At 39.3% G+C, this 18,870-nt stretch overlaps 1 protein-coding gene across 3 annotated transcripts in view; it reads left to right on the forward strand.

The window, feature by feature from the left end:
• The first annotated feature begins 1,960 nt into the window (after positions 1-1,960).
• Positions 1,961-18,870, forward strand: part of USP6NL (USP6 N-terminal like) — a 133,095-nt gene continuing 116,185 nt past the window's right edge. The window contains exons 1-2 of one of the 3 annotated variants that reach the window (XM_074903503.1): positions 1,961-2,051; positions 7,267-7,356. In XM_074903503.1, coding sequence (XP_074759604.1) covers positions 7,353-7,356 — 4 coding nt within the window. In that variant the 5' untranslated portion in view covers positions 1,961-2,051; positions 7,267-7,352. Of the gene's footprint in view, positions 2,052-2,156; positions 2,351-6,410; positions 6,517-7,266; positions 7,357-18,870 lie in introns of those variants that run through there. The other 2 variants (XM_074903504.1, XM_074903505.1) reach the window with 2 other exon arrangements.

Raw genomic sequence — 18,870 nt, forward strand, 5'->3', positions numbered from 1 at the left:
AGCATGTGGGGAAACAAAAATGATGATATATAGTTTGAGAATGTATGAAATAGAGACGAGATGGTTCAGATGAAGTAGAGAGCTCCCTGTGGAAGACATTTATCTTAACTAATTAGCCATTTTGGGAGGAAACAAATCCCTAGCTGGAAGAAAGCTAAGTATGTTTTTATATTCCAACACCTAAAATTTTTAAAAAGACAATTAAGACTTGAAATTGGAAGGAGTCAGATCCAACCAAGTGTCCCTCTTGAGATTTATGGGATACTGACAGGCTAGTTAATCACAATTACTTTCTGAAATGTATTGCAAAGCCATAAATAATTTCTGTTTTCTGTTACATTTCCTCTGCACAAGGAGAGGAAACATTTAGACAGAAGCAATCTGAGCTGCTATGTCTTACTGCCTTTAGCCACTTTCTCCCACATGAAATGAATGTCATTGCGACCGTGTTCAGACACAGCTATGTAGATTTCCTAGATTTTCAGAAACAGTGAGGTGTGCTGGCATGGGTATTTCCTACGTCAGGGTTGATACTTCAATTTTTTCCAGAAGTGACACTATTCAGGCTATTTTTCATCTAAAAGGAGGACTCTGAGGACAGAAAGTGTATTAAAAATGGAAATATCTGTGGAGAAGATTTACTGATCTCTGGCTGACCAGTCAATAATTATTCAACTCATCTCATCTACCCTGAAATAATGGAGCAGTGCTTTCTACAAATTTGTCACAGAAATGTATTACAAGATTTCGTAAAAATATTGGAAGTTGAGGGCCCCACAACTCATAGTGCAAGTTGTCTGGAACTGCTTATTTTAAAGAGTTTATCTTTAGTAGATTATGCTAAATACCTTGGTTACTATTTGAATAGGAAGTATTTAAGTATAAGTATTACACAAATACAGGATTGTTTAAAACACTCCAAACATTTACAGAACATTGCTCTCTTCGTATCATTACTGGTTGTCTTTTGGTAGTACATTTTAACTACTGTTTATTTTAATCTTGCTTCTAATGTAACATCATATTTTACTGCTACTCTAAATTCCCTCTTAACCACAATGTTTTTCTTTTTAAACCAGAGTCGACCCTTCTGGTCTTGACACTGCTGTGGCATTTGAGATGTCTAGTAGTCTCAGGCAGCTGCTTTGTTGCATTTCTACTCTTCCCTCCCTTCCAGTTTTGTTTGTAACTTAGTTACTGCCCCATGCAAAGCACAGCGATGTATATGCACAAGTAATTTGCAGAGGGAGTGGGAGCACTCTGCTTCAGGAAGAGGCAGGGCTGGGATCAAAGTCATCCCTCTGCGATGTGTGCAGGGTGCCAGGAGAGCTGGAATGGGCAACCCGGCCTATCCCGCCTTATCCGTTTTCACACACAAACCTGCGACGTCCACCCGCAAAGCTGTGCTTCAGCCCTCCAGTCCCCACTGCTGGGGGTTTGCCAGAGCAAACCAAAATAGCAGAACGGGCTTTTCCAACTGAGCATCTCGGTAGCTCACGCAGCACAGCCTAGGAGCCAAAATAAATCTGAGGGGCATAAGGCCTGGTTTGTGTTTTGCCCACCCTCCCCCTTTTTTTTTTTTTTTCCCCCCCTCCACTCCTGCCAGGTGCCTCAGTGGCTCCTGGGCGACCGGCCAGGCAGATGCCTGCGCTGGGTGTTGGTGGGAGCAGGGCTCGGCCCAGGGGCCCAACACGCGAGTCCCGGTGGGCGCCCGTCCCTACGGCTGCCGGAGCGGCCCCGGCCTCGGCGAGGGACGGCTCCCGGCTCTGCCGGGGCCTCCTTACGGGCCGAAGATGGCAGCGGCGGGAGCGGGGAGCGCGACCAGGTCGGGCACCTCTGCGCCTCGTTGCGAACCCAAGATGGCGGCGGCGGGTCAGCCCTGTGGGGCGGCGGCGGGCGCGGGGCGGGGCGGGTTTCCATAGCGGCGGCCGCCGGTGTCACACCGGGGCACTTCCTGGTTGGAGGCCGCCGGTCCCGGGGCAGCGAGCAGGGAAGTGCCGCTGGGGAGGAGGCGGAGGGAGGCCCCGGAAGGAGGAGGAAGCCGAGCAAAGGTACGGGCGAGCCGGGACGTCCGGCCATTGTGCGGCCCCCCGGGGTGGCCGGCGGGACCCTTCCACTCGCGGGGGTCGGGGTGGTGCTGGGGGGGAGATGCCGCGCCGGAGCGCCCCGCCGAGGCGGGCGGGGTGGGACCCGGTTCCTCGAGAGCTGAGGGGAGGCGGGCGGTACCATCCTCCCCCGGGGGGAGCCCGGGCGGCGCGCACCACCCGCGCGGCTGGGGAGATGGAAGAGGCGGGAGCCGGCTCCCGGAGGGTACTGGGGTGCTTCCGACTGTTCCATTCCCAGCGAAGGGGTGTGTGTGTGTGGGGGGTGTGTGCTTGGGTCCTTACGCTTTCTTCGGGGGGCGGAGGGGGGCAGCGTGTGGGGAGCTGCGGGGGGCCGGGGCTGTGCGGGAGGGAGCTGAGCCGAGCGTGTGGGGGAGCCCGAGGGAAGCCCTGTTGGAGATGTCCCTGGGTCCCATTGTAAGGCTCGAGTGAGGTGTGGCGGCGGTGGGGGGGCCGCCCCGCGGGAAGGCACCCCCAGGCTGGGGAGTGAGGGCTGCGCTCCCCTCGGGGGGCTGTGGTGGCCTGGGCCTCTGCGGCCAGAATGGGGCTGAGGCAGTGGAGTTCGGGGGGGGGGGGGGGGGGGGGGGGGGGCAGGGCTGTGGGTCGGACACCCCTTGGGGCCTTCCTGAGGACCCCCCCTTTTCTGTGAGGGTGGGAGGCTGGAATATCAACCCTTGCCGGGAGCAGGGAGGTTTTGGATGGCTGAACCCTTGTTTTAACGTGACTTTCTGGCACTACTGCTTTGTGTACCTGCTCCCTCCTCTGCCTTTTGTAATACTTCAGGTGGTGAAAAAGTGCCAGGCTGAGCATCGTGGCCTGTACAGGAGGGTCCGCAGTCCTGCGTGCTTCCCACAGGCGGTGCTGCCAACAGACTCCAGTCTCCACAACCCCTCTCTTAGTCCTTGGTCTCTGCTGGGACTGTCAGCAAAAGAGCCAATTATCAGATGGTTTGGGTTCGTTCCGTGGCATGGATGGTTGCCTGTAGGAAACCACCGAAGCCTTTGAACTGCCAGCTGAATGAGAGTCAAGTGGTGACTTAAAAGACTGTCACCAAACTCCTGGACCAGTCGTTTGCCCGCATACACTTGAGAATAACTTTCTTTGTGCCGTTTTGTGTTTGGAGCAGGCAGCTGCTATGAGTGTAGCTAGTTTGGCGTTTTCACTGAGTTACGGTGGAATGAAGCAGGGGCGCATCTGCCTTGTTCACACCAAATTTGTTTTGTGGAGGATCAGTTCAATTAGAATTAAGTCTATCAAATAATTGTTCTCTATGGTTATTTAGCCTGAGGTGTACCCTGCGATCTAGAGCTGTTGTGTGACAGTCGAAACTCAAACTCGGCTAGGCGTGTGTGTATTAAATACGGCAGCCAATCGGCAGTGCCTGAAACTAAAAGCAATTTGCTTCAGCGCTTTGTAGTGTAAATATTCCTGCTATGAACAAAGAGGAGGGTGTGTCATTGTGCTTGTTTCATTTGTACTTGTATGCGCTTCCTCATCTGTGGCCAGTCAGTGATTCTGTGTACGTTCTTCAACAGTAGTAGTCTTACTTTGTTGTGAATTTTACGTTTGCGTTGTCTCGAGCTGGGACGCTCAGAAGCTTGGTGCTACATTAGGAATTTTTATTATGTGCTTTTTAATAGCCGTGCTCTGAAGTGACTTCGTTCTGCTTGTTGTTACTGATTATAACTTTGAAATTAATTTAACTTGAATGCAGTGTAAAATAAGTATTCAGTAGAACTGCCTTTTAACCAGCTGTTCTTTTGCCCTCTGATTATACCGCATGGAAACCAATCATTTTGGACTTAATGTTTTGCCAGCCAGCTATCTATAAAACTTTAAAACATGTGCTTCTGAAATCTCTGTATCTGTTTTCTTTGAGGGGCCATAACATTTGGGTTTAAAGAAGAAAGTAAATGACAGTAAAATACTGATTTGTGCCAGGCAGGCTCTCTTTAGACTGTTTTGTCTTTGTGTGTGTGTGTGTTTAAACAGTGCAGTTGCATGCTGCTCCTGTGATTTCTGGTTCTTGGGAACTGGGGATATAAATTCTTAATGTTAACTCCTTAGCATCTAAGTTAAACAGATACTACAATAACATACGCACAGACTAGACCTGAATTTTTAATTGCCAATTTAAAGGAAAATATTTTCTCTGGATAGAGGCATAATGCATAGAATTATAATATGCTGTGATTTACTTGCAATCTGGCTCAGTTATCGTTAAACAGAGTATTGGGTAAAAAAAGACCTGGCACTAGGTGTGGAAACAGATAATTGAATGTATAATTAGTGTGCTTGAATTTGAAGTTGTAAAGAGCTTCTCTCACTTCAGGTATTCCTTTCAAATCTAAGTTAAAATGCTGATAGTTTCACAACTACTTAAGGTGAATACCACCAAGGGCTAGAAGATGTGTGTTAGTAGAGGAAATACGGGATGGAATACAAGGGTTAGCTCTTCAGGAAAAGCGGGTTGAAGGTATGTGTGTGTGGGTTTTTTTTATAGCCTTTTTAATTGCAAGGGAGAGCATGAAGGATGTCAGGTGCTAAAAAGACAGTTTTTCCAAGATAGTATCTTTCAGCAAGACACTTAACAAGTCATATTCTTTCTCTGTTGCGTAATATTTGGTAGTGTTCCTGTGCAGGAGAGAACCCTACAAGCATTGAAATATATCAGGGTGTTGGCTGAGAGAGCTAAGTGGTAACTGTTCAGTTTCTAACACATATCCTTAGGAAAAGTATCAGTATTGTAATGCAGTAGAAAGTACTGACTTTCTGATACTTGGTAATATTGACTTTTCTTACTTTTCAATGCTGCTTGCTATTGCTGTACTCGAAATTATAGATAAAAGATGAAACTTTCCTTTTTTAGGGACTTAAGCACTTTCAAATAGTCCAAGTAAATGGCCTTCAGCAAAATGATGAAGCTGTGAACAAGGGAAATTTTATAAAGCACATATACAATGTTATCACAAAGACAAACCCCGAATTTAACCAGAAGTCTATATTGGCCAAGAAACGGATATTAGCAATAGCTAAGCAAAATATTTAGACACAGGGGGCAAGACAGAAGTAACATTTGATAGCTGGAAGTTGAAGTTGCTGTGGTGTACTGAAACACTCACTTTTCATGGTTATGACACATGCTTTTAGGTAGTATGTAGCCGCTATATTCTCCCCTACTTCTTTCCTTAGTGTTACATGAATAGATTTTTATCAATGATATGGTGTAGAATTATGCTATTATTAGCCTTAAGTGGTTTTCAGAAGTGATGCTTTGTTTTTATCTAATGAACAGCCTTTTCCTGTACATACACACAATAAAATATCACGTAACTTGATGCCTGTGAGGCAAAGTATTGTTAGTTCATATTTAGAAAACTAAGGTGAGACTACGCCTTTGAAAAATCAAGTTGAATGGGAGACTCTAGTCTTCCAGTTCATTTTGCATATGATTGAAGAACAATTTGGGTCCTAGGGTAGTATGGAGCTCTGGTCAAAAGTGCTTTGGAACTGGGTTAAGGGCCGTCTGCATGACTCATTTGATGTTCTTAACATAATAGCTGTAATTAGTCCAGTAAATAATTAAATGTCATGGAAGTTATATTTGCTAGTTTTGATACGAGTAATCAAAAGGAAGCTGACAAGACTGCAGTTGTAATGGTATGTTTTAACCAGACACTTTATATTTGATTGGGCTGTGTGTGCTTAGATCGTTAATTCAGCAGCCATTCATAGAGAATTGGCAGGGCCTGCAATTCCAACTGTTCTGCGGTGACTGCACTATCTAATGACTTTGTGTTCACCTGTGTTTTTTTTATAATGTTTCCGTATGTATTTCTTCAGCATGATACCATTTTCCTCCCCTATTAAGTCTCTTCCCTGCATTACTTTTTCAGTGCAAAAGAAGTTGGTTGTAATTTTCAGTCTGCAGTGTTACCAAAGGCTTCCTTTTGGATTTTTTTTGTGGTGTGTGGGTGGTTTTGGTGGTGTTTTTTTGTTTTGTTTGGTTTGGTGGGTGGTTTGTGTTTTGTTTGGGGTTGTGTGGGGTTTTTTTAACAAACCTGGTTTTAGCAATTGATACAGGATGTGAATTCTGATGTGAATCCAATCCTGTGATAGTTCCTCTACTGCTCTGGCATGTGCTGTAAATGTTATGTGAAGTTATACTTTACGAAAAGTTAGATCTTTTCTTTTGTCTTTTTGTTTTATTTTCTTAAAACATTAAGAGATCTGGACAGTTGAGACTTGAAATCTGAGTCAGCACGAGATATTATCTGGCTGGATTAGCACAGGTGGTCAGGTTCAGCAAGTTCTAATTGGTTCTGGAAAGAGGAAATAAATTGCATAATATTCCTTAATTTACAGAAACTCCATTTGTGCAGGTATTAGAAGAAAATTCTTTATAGCTTAATAGGTATGTTTGTTTTTTTCTTTTCATCTCAGTTGTGAGGCAAAGTTATTTCTGTTTAACTGTTCTATTAGACTTAGATAAACTTTTTTTTAGCAGCAGGATGGAGAACATGTAATAATTTTCCCAAAATGTACTTGCTGTGTTGTCATTTTTGGAGCTTGTCCTCTATGTTTTGCTTTGGGGAGAGCCAGGCATATTGTTAGTGAATCCATACCTACCCTACTTGGATATCTTTTTTTTCATTTTGATTATGAATCGACTGATCTGATGATTTACAGTTGCTAGAAATGGTAACTTTTTCAGGTTTTGTTTCTGAGGAGAAAGTGTTGGATAGTAAACTTACTTGTAGCTCTTGTGTTTTGAAGAGTATATTGCATCTTTCTAGCTGAAGTTGCTGAAGGAAAATACTATTTTGATGGTATTTTCAGTTACTATATCAGTATTGCAGTCTCGTACTTTTAACTTCTTAAGAATGTTTATCTTTTGGGAGCAGTTATATTTTATGAACTAGTGTATGCGTGCAAGTTTAGAATATGAATGTTAGAAGAAAGTATATGTTTTGAGTTCATAAACTTCAAAATATGTCCATAAGCAGTAAAGTTCCTCAGTCATAACAAATACATCCTTGTGTTCCTTTTTTTTTAACAAGGAGGATGAAAAGGTAGTAGGAAAGACAGTTTATATATAAATATTTATTCTAGTTATTTGAAGTTGAAAAAATGATTTGTCTCTTTATTTTCCTACCATCATCAGGACATGAATACCTCTGAGAAACCTTCTCCAACAAGATACCTTGCTTCAAGACCCGTCTTGGATTATATGCAAAGAAGTTTTCAGTCATGAGTGAGTAGATTTCTTTATTTAAGAATAAAGAAACCCTTAGTTTGCAGTTTAGAAGAAAGATACTTCTGTAGTGGGTTTTAGAAGGTGGTTCTTCCTCAAAAATGTTCATACTGAGTTTTGACTCCTCAGTCCTTTCAAAAATAGCCACAGAAATTTGAGATTTGGCAGAGTCTGTTCTTAATCTTCAAATTTTTGATCAGTGTGTGTTCTGTATGATTTCTATGTTGATACTCTGGTGTCATTCTCAAGAAGGTGAGTTCTGTAACAAGCTCATGTTTGGGTTTTTTTTCAGTATAAATAAAACATGTAACTCTGAGGGGAAAATGTCTTTGCGAAGAACTCCAAAATATGTGACTGTCCAGCAAATTAAAATAGCTGGTAAAAATCCAACATAAAATGAATGGACTTCATTTTATGGGGGGAAAAAAAATAAATATATTACTCAAATTCCAGTATAGAGGTCTGATCCCAAAGGAATTTTGGCATGTGTTGGAAAGATCTGAGCCATAGAAAACTGTGACTTAAGATCTGTTTTCGTGGAAAAAAACAGATGAAAGACACCAGAAGTTTTGTTTTAGGCCATATCTGATGGCTAAGATAATCTTCTTTAGTGAACTGTTTTGAATATTTAAAGGTCACTTATAAGTTTTGAGGATGTGAGACTTATTAATATAACTCTTGGCAGCAGCATTATCTAGCCTTACATCGTGTGGAAATAAGGATATAACTTCATATGCACAGGAACTGTATTTATAATGTAGCTTAGTTTCAATGCAACTGTACTGAATCTGTTGAAGAACGAGTATCTAGTTCATAGGATAATTATATCCTATGTTAGCAAAATAAGATCATTTGATTTTCTGGGAGGAAGTGAGTAAAGAAAATTGTTGGTTAAATTTCTTGTCAAACTAAATGAAAAATGACTGTTCTTGACATCTGGAAGAAAAAAGAATGGTAAAGGAAGTGCTCGCTAAATGCAGCAAAGAAAAGACTACATCAAAAAAAGGACTGAATGTATTGCTGAACTTTAGCGTTCATGCTTAGTGTAGATAGAACTGTTTTAGTATTTATATGGAATTATATCTGGGTTTTATATTGCTGTTCACACTTGCTTGCTTTCTGACATTTAAAGTCTTGCATAGATGACAACTTTACAGGCAATTATTCAAGTACCTGAATATCCTGATTTGTCAAATGCTGCTATATTAATCTTCGTTTGTTTTATAGAGCTTCTCATGTGTTGTCATTACCTAATGTATAGTCTTAAACATTACAAAGAACTGTAAGTCTTTTTACCTTTTGAATCATAGTTGCTGTGTTAAGTGTGATTCACCAAGGTGCTGCTGTGATGTTGTTGGTTTGAGCACAACATTACTGTCATGACTTGAGCAAAACACTGGTGGTTTTGGTGAGATTTTGACAAGATTCTGAACGGGAGAGTTTAACTTTATATTAGAAAGAATGAAGACCCTTATTCAAATGATAACACTTGGGAAGTACTTTGTGTGGTTACTATTATTCAGAATACAGTCTCTCCTTTGCAGGACACCACATTCTTGTGGTAGATGAGATGTTTAAATCCATGCTAAGATGGGCTTTAAGGGCACAACATAAAACGCCACTTTTTTTTTAAAATACGGTTTAGAGAAGATTACATGTTTTGTTCAGCTGGTATTGGATTTCTTAGTTTATGGTTTACTTCAGAGAAACTTGAATTGTAAGCATGGTCTACATAGTTTTATAGGCTTCTCTCTACTAAATACCTCAGTCTATAAGGCACTTCTCATCTTATGAAGATCCCTTTATTTACATACTTCTGTACATGTAGGCTTACTCACAAAATCTGTGGGCACCAAGGATAGCTAGATGTATTAAAAGTGATGGGAGACTAGCATTTCTAACTAGTGCACCACCTAGTGTAGTTCAAACCGAAAATCTAAGATGATCATCTAAAATGTGGGAATGTCAGACTTTAGGCTAATAACTTCTTGGTTAAAAAATTTAGGATGATGTTATGTGCAGGCTACATTGTAGAATCCTCTTGTTATTTTCTTGTGATACCCTTGATGTAATATATATTTCCATTGCTATTTGTGAAGGACTGTTCCAGAATCTCAGTCCTAAAATGATTAAATCAGTTTTCTCGTATCTGTCCTAAATTTATTCACAGGCAGTTCATATATATTTGGTTTTCTGCCGACCTCATTCATTAACTTACAAAGTAATTTTTACCTTGTATCACATTTGTTGTTTTAGTGTTTTGTGACATAGAGCATATTATTTTATTGAAATGCCTTGTACATGTGAATCTGTAATATCTGGGTACTTAAGAAGCACACACAAGCTTATTTTTAAGCAAATGATCAGTTAAAAATTTTTGGAAAGTCAATAGGGGACTACTGTTGTATAACTATTAAAAGTTATCAGGTGTGTAGGCAAGTACTTTGGATCCTGTTGTGCTGAATCTTCTCTAGTATTCAGGAAGAGTACTGGCAGAATTGCAAAGTCCACCATTCATGGTAGTTGCGTTTAGTTGTTGGGCAATACAGAGAATCTGAAAAGGTCTTAAAACTGAGGCAGTCTCTATTAAGGCTTTTATTTTTGTGGAATGCCTTTATAAATGTCTGTGTTCATAAATCAGGATAAGACAATTCTGTATTTCAAATGATACTTTAATATTGTGTGCCCCATAGGACAGCGTGGTTCGCGTGCTTAAAGGATGGGTAAGACTATACAATGTAGCTAAATTAAATTGATTTTGTTTTATTTTGAATTTAAAGATAACCTGTCAGAGAAAATCTGGCTGTATGTAACCTGCCCAGAATGTCACACCACAGAAAGAGCTGGTTTAATCTTACACATTTTCTCCAATTGTTGACATTTGGCTGCCTGAGTGTGTAGTGTCATGATAAATTCTGATGATTATAAGCTGTGCTCTTTATGTTTGCGAGTTTTCCTGTGCTTTCTCCTTTGAAGAAAGGTCAGTGCAGTGAACTTACTTGAGCTGCTGCAGTGAACTCAGTTTGCAAACAATTAAACTAAAGGTTAGTATATACTGTTGCAACAAGCTGCTGACATCTTTGGTTTTTTTCCCCTTAAATGTATAGGATGGAGTGCCAACTTTTAAAAAAATTTATTATTCTGCTGCCGTAATAAATTGTAGAGAATAATTCTTTCCTGGCTTTGTCTTTCTGCTTTTAGTTTTGTTTCCCACACCCTAAAAACATAACACTGCATGCAGTTGGGAAGTTAACCTGCTATTTCTTCATGCTTCAGTATCATCTCTTCAGGTTTTCTTCGGGATAGTCTGAGGGCAGGAGTGCAATTTGTGTGTTTGGAGAGAGGCTATGCAGTGTAATCTTATATTTTGAAAATGGTCAGTGTGGCCTGGTAATGAGGTGGGAAACTTTTTGCTTCACCAGTTCAAATCAAGACCACAGTGGTGTGATTAAAGGCTGCTTCTGTTTGATTGTCGGTTATTTCTCTTGACTTCTCATTAAAGCTGGCTTTCTAGTTGGTGTTCACAGAGGTAACCTAGGGTTTTGTGATTTCTGAAAAAAAAAAAAAAGTCTTTTTTTCCCCTTTTTTTTTGGTAGTGTGTGTAAAGAAATAGTCTTGGCTGACAGTATTTCTGTTCATGAGCAATAAACTTGGGAATTAAAACAAAGGTTAAGGTCAGCCTCAATAGCTAAAGATAGAATGCTGTAGCAAGTGTGCGTTATTATTCCAATGCTTGCAACTGAGGAAAGTGCATTCTGGGCCTTTATAAAGCTTCCTAGGCTAAGAGAGGCCTGTTTGGTTAAGGCTGTCTCAATTTTCACGCTTTACCTCCCATCTCCCCTTGTTGTATGCCGGAATGAATTTATATTGAACTGAAGACCAAGTCAAACTCTTCATAAAGTAAATGCTGGGAAATGGACAATTTTTTGTGGCTTACACAAAGTGTAAGGTGGCTGTGCGTTTTGTGTATTTTGGGGTAAAAAGTTGCATATAACTATGAAGCTGATAGATGTAGTTTAAGAGGCTCTGTAGTCACCAGTTCTTTTCAGTGAGCTGAGATTGAAAGGAGGGAAAAAGATGTAAGTTCAGATTCATATGTAAAACTGCATACTGGGGAAGGAAAGTTTAGAAGTAAGCTAAAATATCTTTATAATGAAGAATAGTAATAGATGTTGGATTATTATATTATGTGCTAAGTTTTTATTTTTGAACCATGAACCCTGAAAACCCATTCATGAAGTACAAACTTGAAGATACAATATGTAAAATGTTTAACAATTGTTGTTTTGATTTCATTTAGATTTAATTTAGAAATTTAATTTAGAAATACAGAAGCTATTGTCTCCTAGGTCATCTTTTCTGAAATTTGAAATAGTAATTCTTTATGAGAAACTGAAGATCCGAATGATAAAGAATTGTAGGACATAGGGGATAAAGAGCCATAATGCACATTTGAAAAAAGTTAGTTTGAAGACTTGGGATATGTTTAAAATGTTTTAAGAGCTAAATAATAATCACCTCCTCTGCAGTTCAGCTATCTGCAAAAGATGAAACTCTCAAGATAGTTAAAATAGTAAGATACTGTATCTCAACAACCACATAAAAATTACTTCACCGATAACATCAGGATTTATCTTCTGTTTTGCTCTATTTGAAACTGTCAGGGGAACGCACCACTGCATGTAACTGCAGTGACACCTGAGCGCTCGGATCAGAAATAGTAGTGTCATAACTTCTTTTTGTAGGGGGAGGATCAAGCATGAAAAAATACATGTATACAAAATTGTTTGGCTGCTGAACCTAGTGGTCAGGAAGAAGCGCATACTACTTTTGATCTTTCTTCACTGTTAACTCTTCTGGCTATCTTCACTTTTCACTTTATTTTCTTCAGATGCTGGTAGTTAATGCTATACTGGCTGGCTGTCCCTTTTGTACAGTGCAGCTAGTACCCCAGGGAGGCTGTCCAAGCGTGCTGGAGATAGTTTTCTGACTGGAAATGCAGATTCAGAGCTGAGAATTAGTGAGTTACAGAAACTTGTATGGACTTGCAGAAAAGTTTTGAGTGAAGCTGAGTTTCACTAGAAAGGTCTGGCCTGTAGGAGCCAAGGCTGAACAAGGGTCTTTTAAGATTTCGTGACCCACTTAAAATGTTGCCCTTGTCCATAGTGGGGGTGGTGTCTTTTCACTGTCTGAATTCCTGCATTCTTCCTTGTTGCAGGAGGATTCAGAGGTTGAGCTGAATTGGGCGGGCTCCCTAAGCTGTTACTACATAGCTGTATAAATGGTTGTGCTGCTGTAATGCAGGGAGACGTGCACAGGGGTGAGAGTAAGTGGTTGGTGCGTGAGCCTGTCCTCTCCACTGGTAATGCTGTCTCTCCCTTGCTTGAAGTGTGTAGGGAACTGTAGTTTATGTTGTTTAGGAATGTAGTCATCCTAGGCTTCTTCGATGCTAAGTGAGGAGAGGCATCTCCAGGGGGCTAATCAGATCTTAGATGACCCATTTTCTCACCAATGCTGTAATTAAAATGCCCCTCCAAATGCAGAGGGTGCATTCGGCGCAATAAAGTATAAAACCAAATACTTTACATCTCAGAACTGATGCATCACCTTGAGGAAATGTTGTCATCTTAGTAAAAGCTTGCTTGTTTTGTTATTATCACATTTTATGATGCTGGATTTCCTCTTATTTATTCAATAGACTTAACGATGCAACTTCTTGTGACTTTATTGCTGATAGTACAGCTATTTAAATGTATTAGAACACAAATGAAGGCTTTTTGAAGTTTGTCTATATTTAGACAGACTTTTTAGATTATTTTTTTTCATAATACTTCCTTTATTTTTGTTCACTTTAGAATACTTAGGACTGGTAAGTTGTGGCTCTACTTGAACTTAGAATTTATTTTTAGATTGAATAGGAAGACAAACATTTTTGATATTTTTGTTCTGTACATTTTTTGACTGAACAAAGTAAGTCTTCAATCTCTGTAGACTTAAATGAAGTCACTTGCTTTTCCTAAGCTTTGCAGGAGGTTGCAGCTAGCAAAACCACATTTATCCCATTCAGAAACCGTGCTTCCAGGTGATATGTTCAATAGTCTCACTTTCTATAAGGCTTTGTCAATCAACAGCTATTCCATAGTATTTACTGTTTCATTTAAATTAGTTAATAATGTATAATAAAGCTAAATATTTCTAAAAACTCTTTGCATATATTTCAAATACATTTATTGAACATTAGAAAGAAGTGGTTATTTTTTAATATTTTTTTTTGACATAAAGGGAATTTCAAAGCTATCTACCTTCAGCTGGGCTTTCTCCCTGGAAGTTTAAATTGATGGTTGGATTGATGGGGCTTCTCTAAATAAGTTAGTGCAACGTGACACCTACATTTAAAGCCACATGACTTTTGTTTGTAAACCAAGATGTTGGCACTGGCAGGAAACTATTGTTAGTTTTGAACTGACAGACAGTTGTGGCAGGAAAATTACCATCATGAATGTTATTGGAGGACCAGTCTGTTTGTATACACTATACACACTTACTGCTCCCTGAATATGTCCTTTTTAAGACACTTATACTTCATATTTATTTTGTCACATTTGCAGTGAAAATTAAGGTTGGATTATTTATAAATTATTTACTTTATGACACACTAACTCTGTGTGTATTCAAAATAGCAGAGGTGATATAAATATGTTTATAATAATAATTAAAATAAATTTCAACATTCATTACATGTAACCTTTGTCATATATTTTGATATAATTATTTTCTATTTATAGTATAAATTATATACTTACATGAAATATATAAAAATTCTTTTATTTGCGTGTGTATATGCAGAGGGGGAGAGCAATCTTTCTAAATTTGTCTGCTTCTCACTGTTTTGATTGATGGCCAGTAAGTACCACTAAATTATTACAACTAATTGGTGTTCACAGAAGTACATGCCTTTGGCATGATAATGCTCTCCCGTGACAGTTTTTTATTTTTATTTAAATCTTAGTCTTTGGACCTGTCTCTGTACTCCTTATATAGAACATTGCACAATAATGCCTTTATTGTGGGTCTTTGGTACTCCTGCAGCAGAAGGAGTAAGTAGCGAAAGAACACTGTAACCTTGTTCTCTTGAGTGAGTATTAAGTATCTGCTACTATGTAAGCAATTCATATTTCTGGGATCCTATTCATCCTGTGATAAGTTGAGGGTGGTGTTTAAGTACATTCCAAAGAGGGAGGGATACAGAAACTCACAGCTAAAATACAGATGAAAAGCAAGAGCTATAAATGTAGGTGTTTGGGCAGGCACCCTCTTTTTTGCGTAAGGCACTGTGGAGGTAGAACAGTGTTCTAGTTACTGCAGGGAGGACTTCTAGAGGCTGCAGTAATAAGCTCCCAAGTGGCGTTATAATTTCCGATTGAGTTAGAGAATTCACAAAACAACAGCTGAGTCAGATGAAGGATTAGAAATGGGCTGAAGAACTTTTCCAACAGCAGGGTCAAGTGAGATGTTTAGAGGACTTTCCTTGCCTGTTGAGTCATGTTGTTCTCCCTTTCTGTACAAATGATGGAATAATATGCACCACTGTGTTGGAAAAGTGAAGCTATTGCTGCTCATTAGTGGAACTTTACCACAGATAAGAAAAATAAGTGACCTGCAACCTCATTGTATGTTATATTATGTTCATAGTCAAGAAACAAAACACCAGATTTACAAGGTGTGTGGTTATTTTAAGCTAAATTGTGACTGTATTTCAGGAAAAACTACTCTGACATTCTTTACCCAATTTTTGATGGGAAACAACTCTTTGATTTGTAGCACAGATGGAAAATACTTGGGGTTGTTGCCATAAATGGGGTTATGCAAGTCATCCCAGCAGGATTACTGGCTCCGTGACTGGCTCTTTGTTTGTTTAAATTTAAGATCTTTTCTTTACTTAAACTATCCAATATGTTGTCCTTTCAGTGTCTGAAGGATGGTTGCAGATGTTTGTGTAAACAAAGTAGCTGCTTTTAGGTGATATCTTATCAGTCAGCTGATTATAAGGTTCGTTTACTCTCTCATTGCAAAAGAGCCCCCCGTAATTAAGAGATTTTAATTCTTAAAATTATGTGGGAGACTGACAAGATAGCACTGGGATTTTTTTCAAGGTATTGGTATGCCTGTTCCTATCCTGCTCAAGATTTCTGAAGTAAGCAGGAGGCTGTGCAGGATTTATAGGCTGTTCTGGGAAGCTGGTGTGTTGAGTGTTTTTTTTTTTTTTTTTTCTTCTCCCCTTGTTTTCCTTTGTGTAACATAATTATTGTCTGAAATGGAAGGCATACTAACATGCTGTAGAATCTTCAGTGCAGTGATTAATATAATAGATCACTAATGTAAAAGGGCACTTTGTTTTAATAAAGCACTTCAGTTTGCCATAGGAGAGGGTTCTTGAATGCAGTCTTTCTGTTTTACCCTTGAAAAGCTCTTTGAAGACTTGCCTAATTCCATGTAGAGTGCTGAAAGGCTCACTCAGAGCTCTTCTGAGCAGTAGTCAGACTTCCCAGAATTTTTAGAGACATAGGGAAATAAGTCTCTCACCAGAATGTGTTCTCTTGCATTCAATAGAAAGCTTTTTTTTTGTACTAGAATTTTGCACAGGATTATATGAGGAGTTTTATTTTATGATGCTAATATTTCCGAGTTGTACAAACACTATAATGACGTAACCCTCCTTCCCTGCCCTCCCCCAAACTTACTTTTTGGAGGTGACACTTAGCTGCAGCTCTCTGTTCTTGCCAGTGACGCTGTGCTACAGCCATACTTTGTGTCCAGGCTGGTCTGCAGACCCGGCTTGTCTTGCATGCTTCAGAGTGGTTATATTTCATCTTACTTTATATCTGGCTGTAAAAAACAGACCAGCTTTTAGCTTCCTCTTCCCCGCCCCACCCCCTCCAGTTACAGCAAGTTACTGTAAGAGTGTTTGAAGGGCATCGGGGCTGGTCTTGGAGGATAGGAGAGGAAAAATCAGGTTTATAGTTTGCCTTGAAAACATTAGATACAAACTGAAGAGTGTTGATTTTGCTTTTTCTTTCCTCCCACTTGCTCCCCCCACCATACTCTTTTCTATGCCGCAAGTAGTGACAAAAATGTCTGTAGTTTTTACTTTTAAGTATGTGGTAGGAAAATACTTCTTTCTAGGCCAAAGGCTAATGAGTCACTTCTAGTGATATTTCAATATTTATTTATTCCCCGTGCATTAAAACAAACTAAAAGACATAATATTTTTGTGAAGCTCACTGTAAGACACTTGAGTGGTGATGGTGTTTTTTCTTTTCCGTTTTGTTTTGTTTTTTGTTGAGATGTATCAGTCATTAACTGGAACATCCATTTTGAAGAACTAGCTCTTAACTTGTGTTTTTGTTTGATGCTGTATATTCAGTGGTCCTACAAGATGGTACAGTAAGGCCAGGTTACCTGTGTGTTGTCCAGTAAAACCTAACAGATCAAGGATAAATCTACTGCAAATGGAGGATGATGGCCCTTCTTTTTCTGTTTCTTTAGCACTGGTGTATTACTACTGGTAGTAGTGGAATAAAATGCCTGACTGTAGTATTGGGTAGAGTGATGCAGTTCAGTCCCTTCTTGTCCAGACCATGGGCAATTGTTGGCTGAAACTTGGCATGATTTAAAATTCTCTCCATCTACAGAGAGAGCATGGAGGACAGTAAATGCACTGCAGTCTTCTGTCTGCCAAAACTGGGACTGAGTCACGAGGGCATGTACCATTTCTCTTTCTTTGCTCTTGTAATAGGTAGGTAAGTTCTTCATTTGGAGAGTTTTATTGTCTTAAAGTGAAGCTGAATCAAGAAGCCTGTTTCACAGTGCTGCTTCCTGCTACTGTCTAGCATAGTTTATCTACAAGCAGTGTTGCTAAGGTGCCCAGATGTTTCCCCGTTTTCTCATTGATGAGGAAATAGAACTCCTGGTTAGTAGCTGAGGCATGTAGATGCTTTACGGGGAAATAGGATTAGATATGAAGCAAGTGTGATGTGCTAGTTGCAGCACATTACTACATAAATCCTTTTGTAAGAACAGAGGCAAAACAGATAAACGCAAAGATAGCCACAACCAGCCATTTAACCAGAATTCTTATCTGGTATACGAGTCTAGCATTAACCTTAAGTAGTCGCAGTTAACATGATTGTCATATTCAAGTACTAAGCTTGGATTTTTTAAATACATGAGTTAGAAAATAGTCTTTTAAAATACATTTGGAGTGTATGGGCAAGGAGAGCAGGAGACAGAAGTCTGGAAGTGAACAGTTAATGGTGTCTCCCGTTGGAGACACAACTGCAGTAAGCGAACTGACCCAGGTACAGTTCCTTTCAAAGGAGGGTGGATCACCCTGCTCCGTGTGACCTTCAGGCTAATTTTCTTCAGTTACTTTTGAAGCGTTAAATTCTTTCTTCCCTAGCATGTGTCTCGTTAACATTTTTTTTTTTTTATCAATAGGTAATCTATGTTTGTGGAAATAGACACTTCTTTAGTGTTAGATTAGCCTATTACAAAGTATTAAAAAACTTGTTTTAAAAATTTTGATTTTATTGCAGAGAGAAAGCCATACCATAGACTATTTGCTACACAAATTAAGCCTGCAAATACATGGGTTTAATAAAAGTACTGTGTATTTTGCAGTGGACTAATAAGGTTTGATGTTCTTCCTGGTGGATGTGGACAGCTGCATTTTATTACTTGGATTAAATATCAACGCAGAAATGTTACATGCAGTGAAGGATTTAATCATGCTAACAGATAGTGATGCACAGAATTTTGTAGTTTTTCTTTGCCTTCAAGGAGGTAAGACATGATTAGTCTCATTCATATCCTTTTCAACAGGAAACCAAGTAAGGGTTTAAATTAAAAGCAACGTTTTTATCTTTTCTTTGAATGGAACACACATTCACTTTTATCAATCTTTGCCGGATTAAACTAATAAATTTACTTTGACTTCAGTATTGACACATGTACGAGTAATAGTTTTGATTTTTGTTTAATATTGCAAAAAAGAAAAAAGTATTTTAATGACTAGTATGGCTTCTTTCTGTGCGCTTAGGTTTGAGAGAATATTTAATAATATCCTTTAGTTTGAAGATATCTGTCAATTAATACTACAGCCATGACCCAAATCCAGGAAATGCATAATTGCTGCATATTCTGTTTGGAATGCTGCACATGCAGGAAATGCTGCATATTGTTTGGAAAGGTGTTTAAAAACTTTTCTGTTGTCATAATTACAACTTCATAAATGTTTGTTTTCTTTTTGAGACTTTCACTATGGAACTTTTTTCTCAAAATAATTATAAATTGCAGCTAAAACTATATAAAGGTATAGTTAATATGAGGGAGACAGAAATTGTGGGGTGTGTGCATTCACTGAGATGAGATCTTGTACTAACACTTTTTTCATCCTTCTGTTTTAAAAAAGCACGTTTTGTCATATTTAAAATGGGCTGCTTAGATACAACTTTT

Source organism: Athene noctua, chromosome 3 (assembly GCF_965140245.1).
Source record: "Athene noctua chromosome 3, bAthNoc1.hap1.1, whole genome shotgun sequence".
In the NCBI taxonomy this organism is placed as follows: domain Eukaryota; kingdom Metazoa; phylum Chordata; class Aves; order Strigiformes; family Strigidae; genus Athene; species Athene noctua.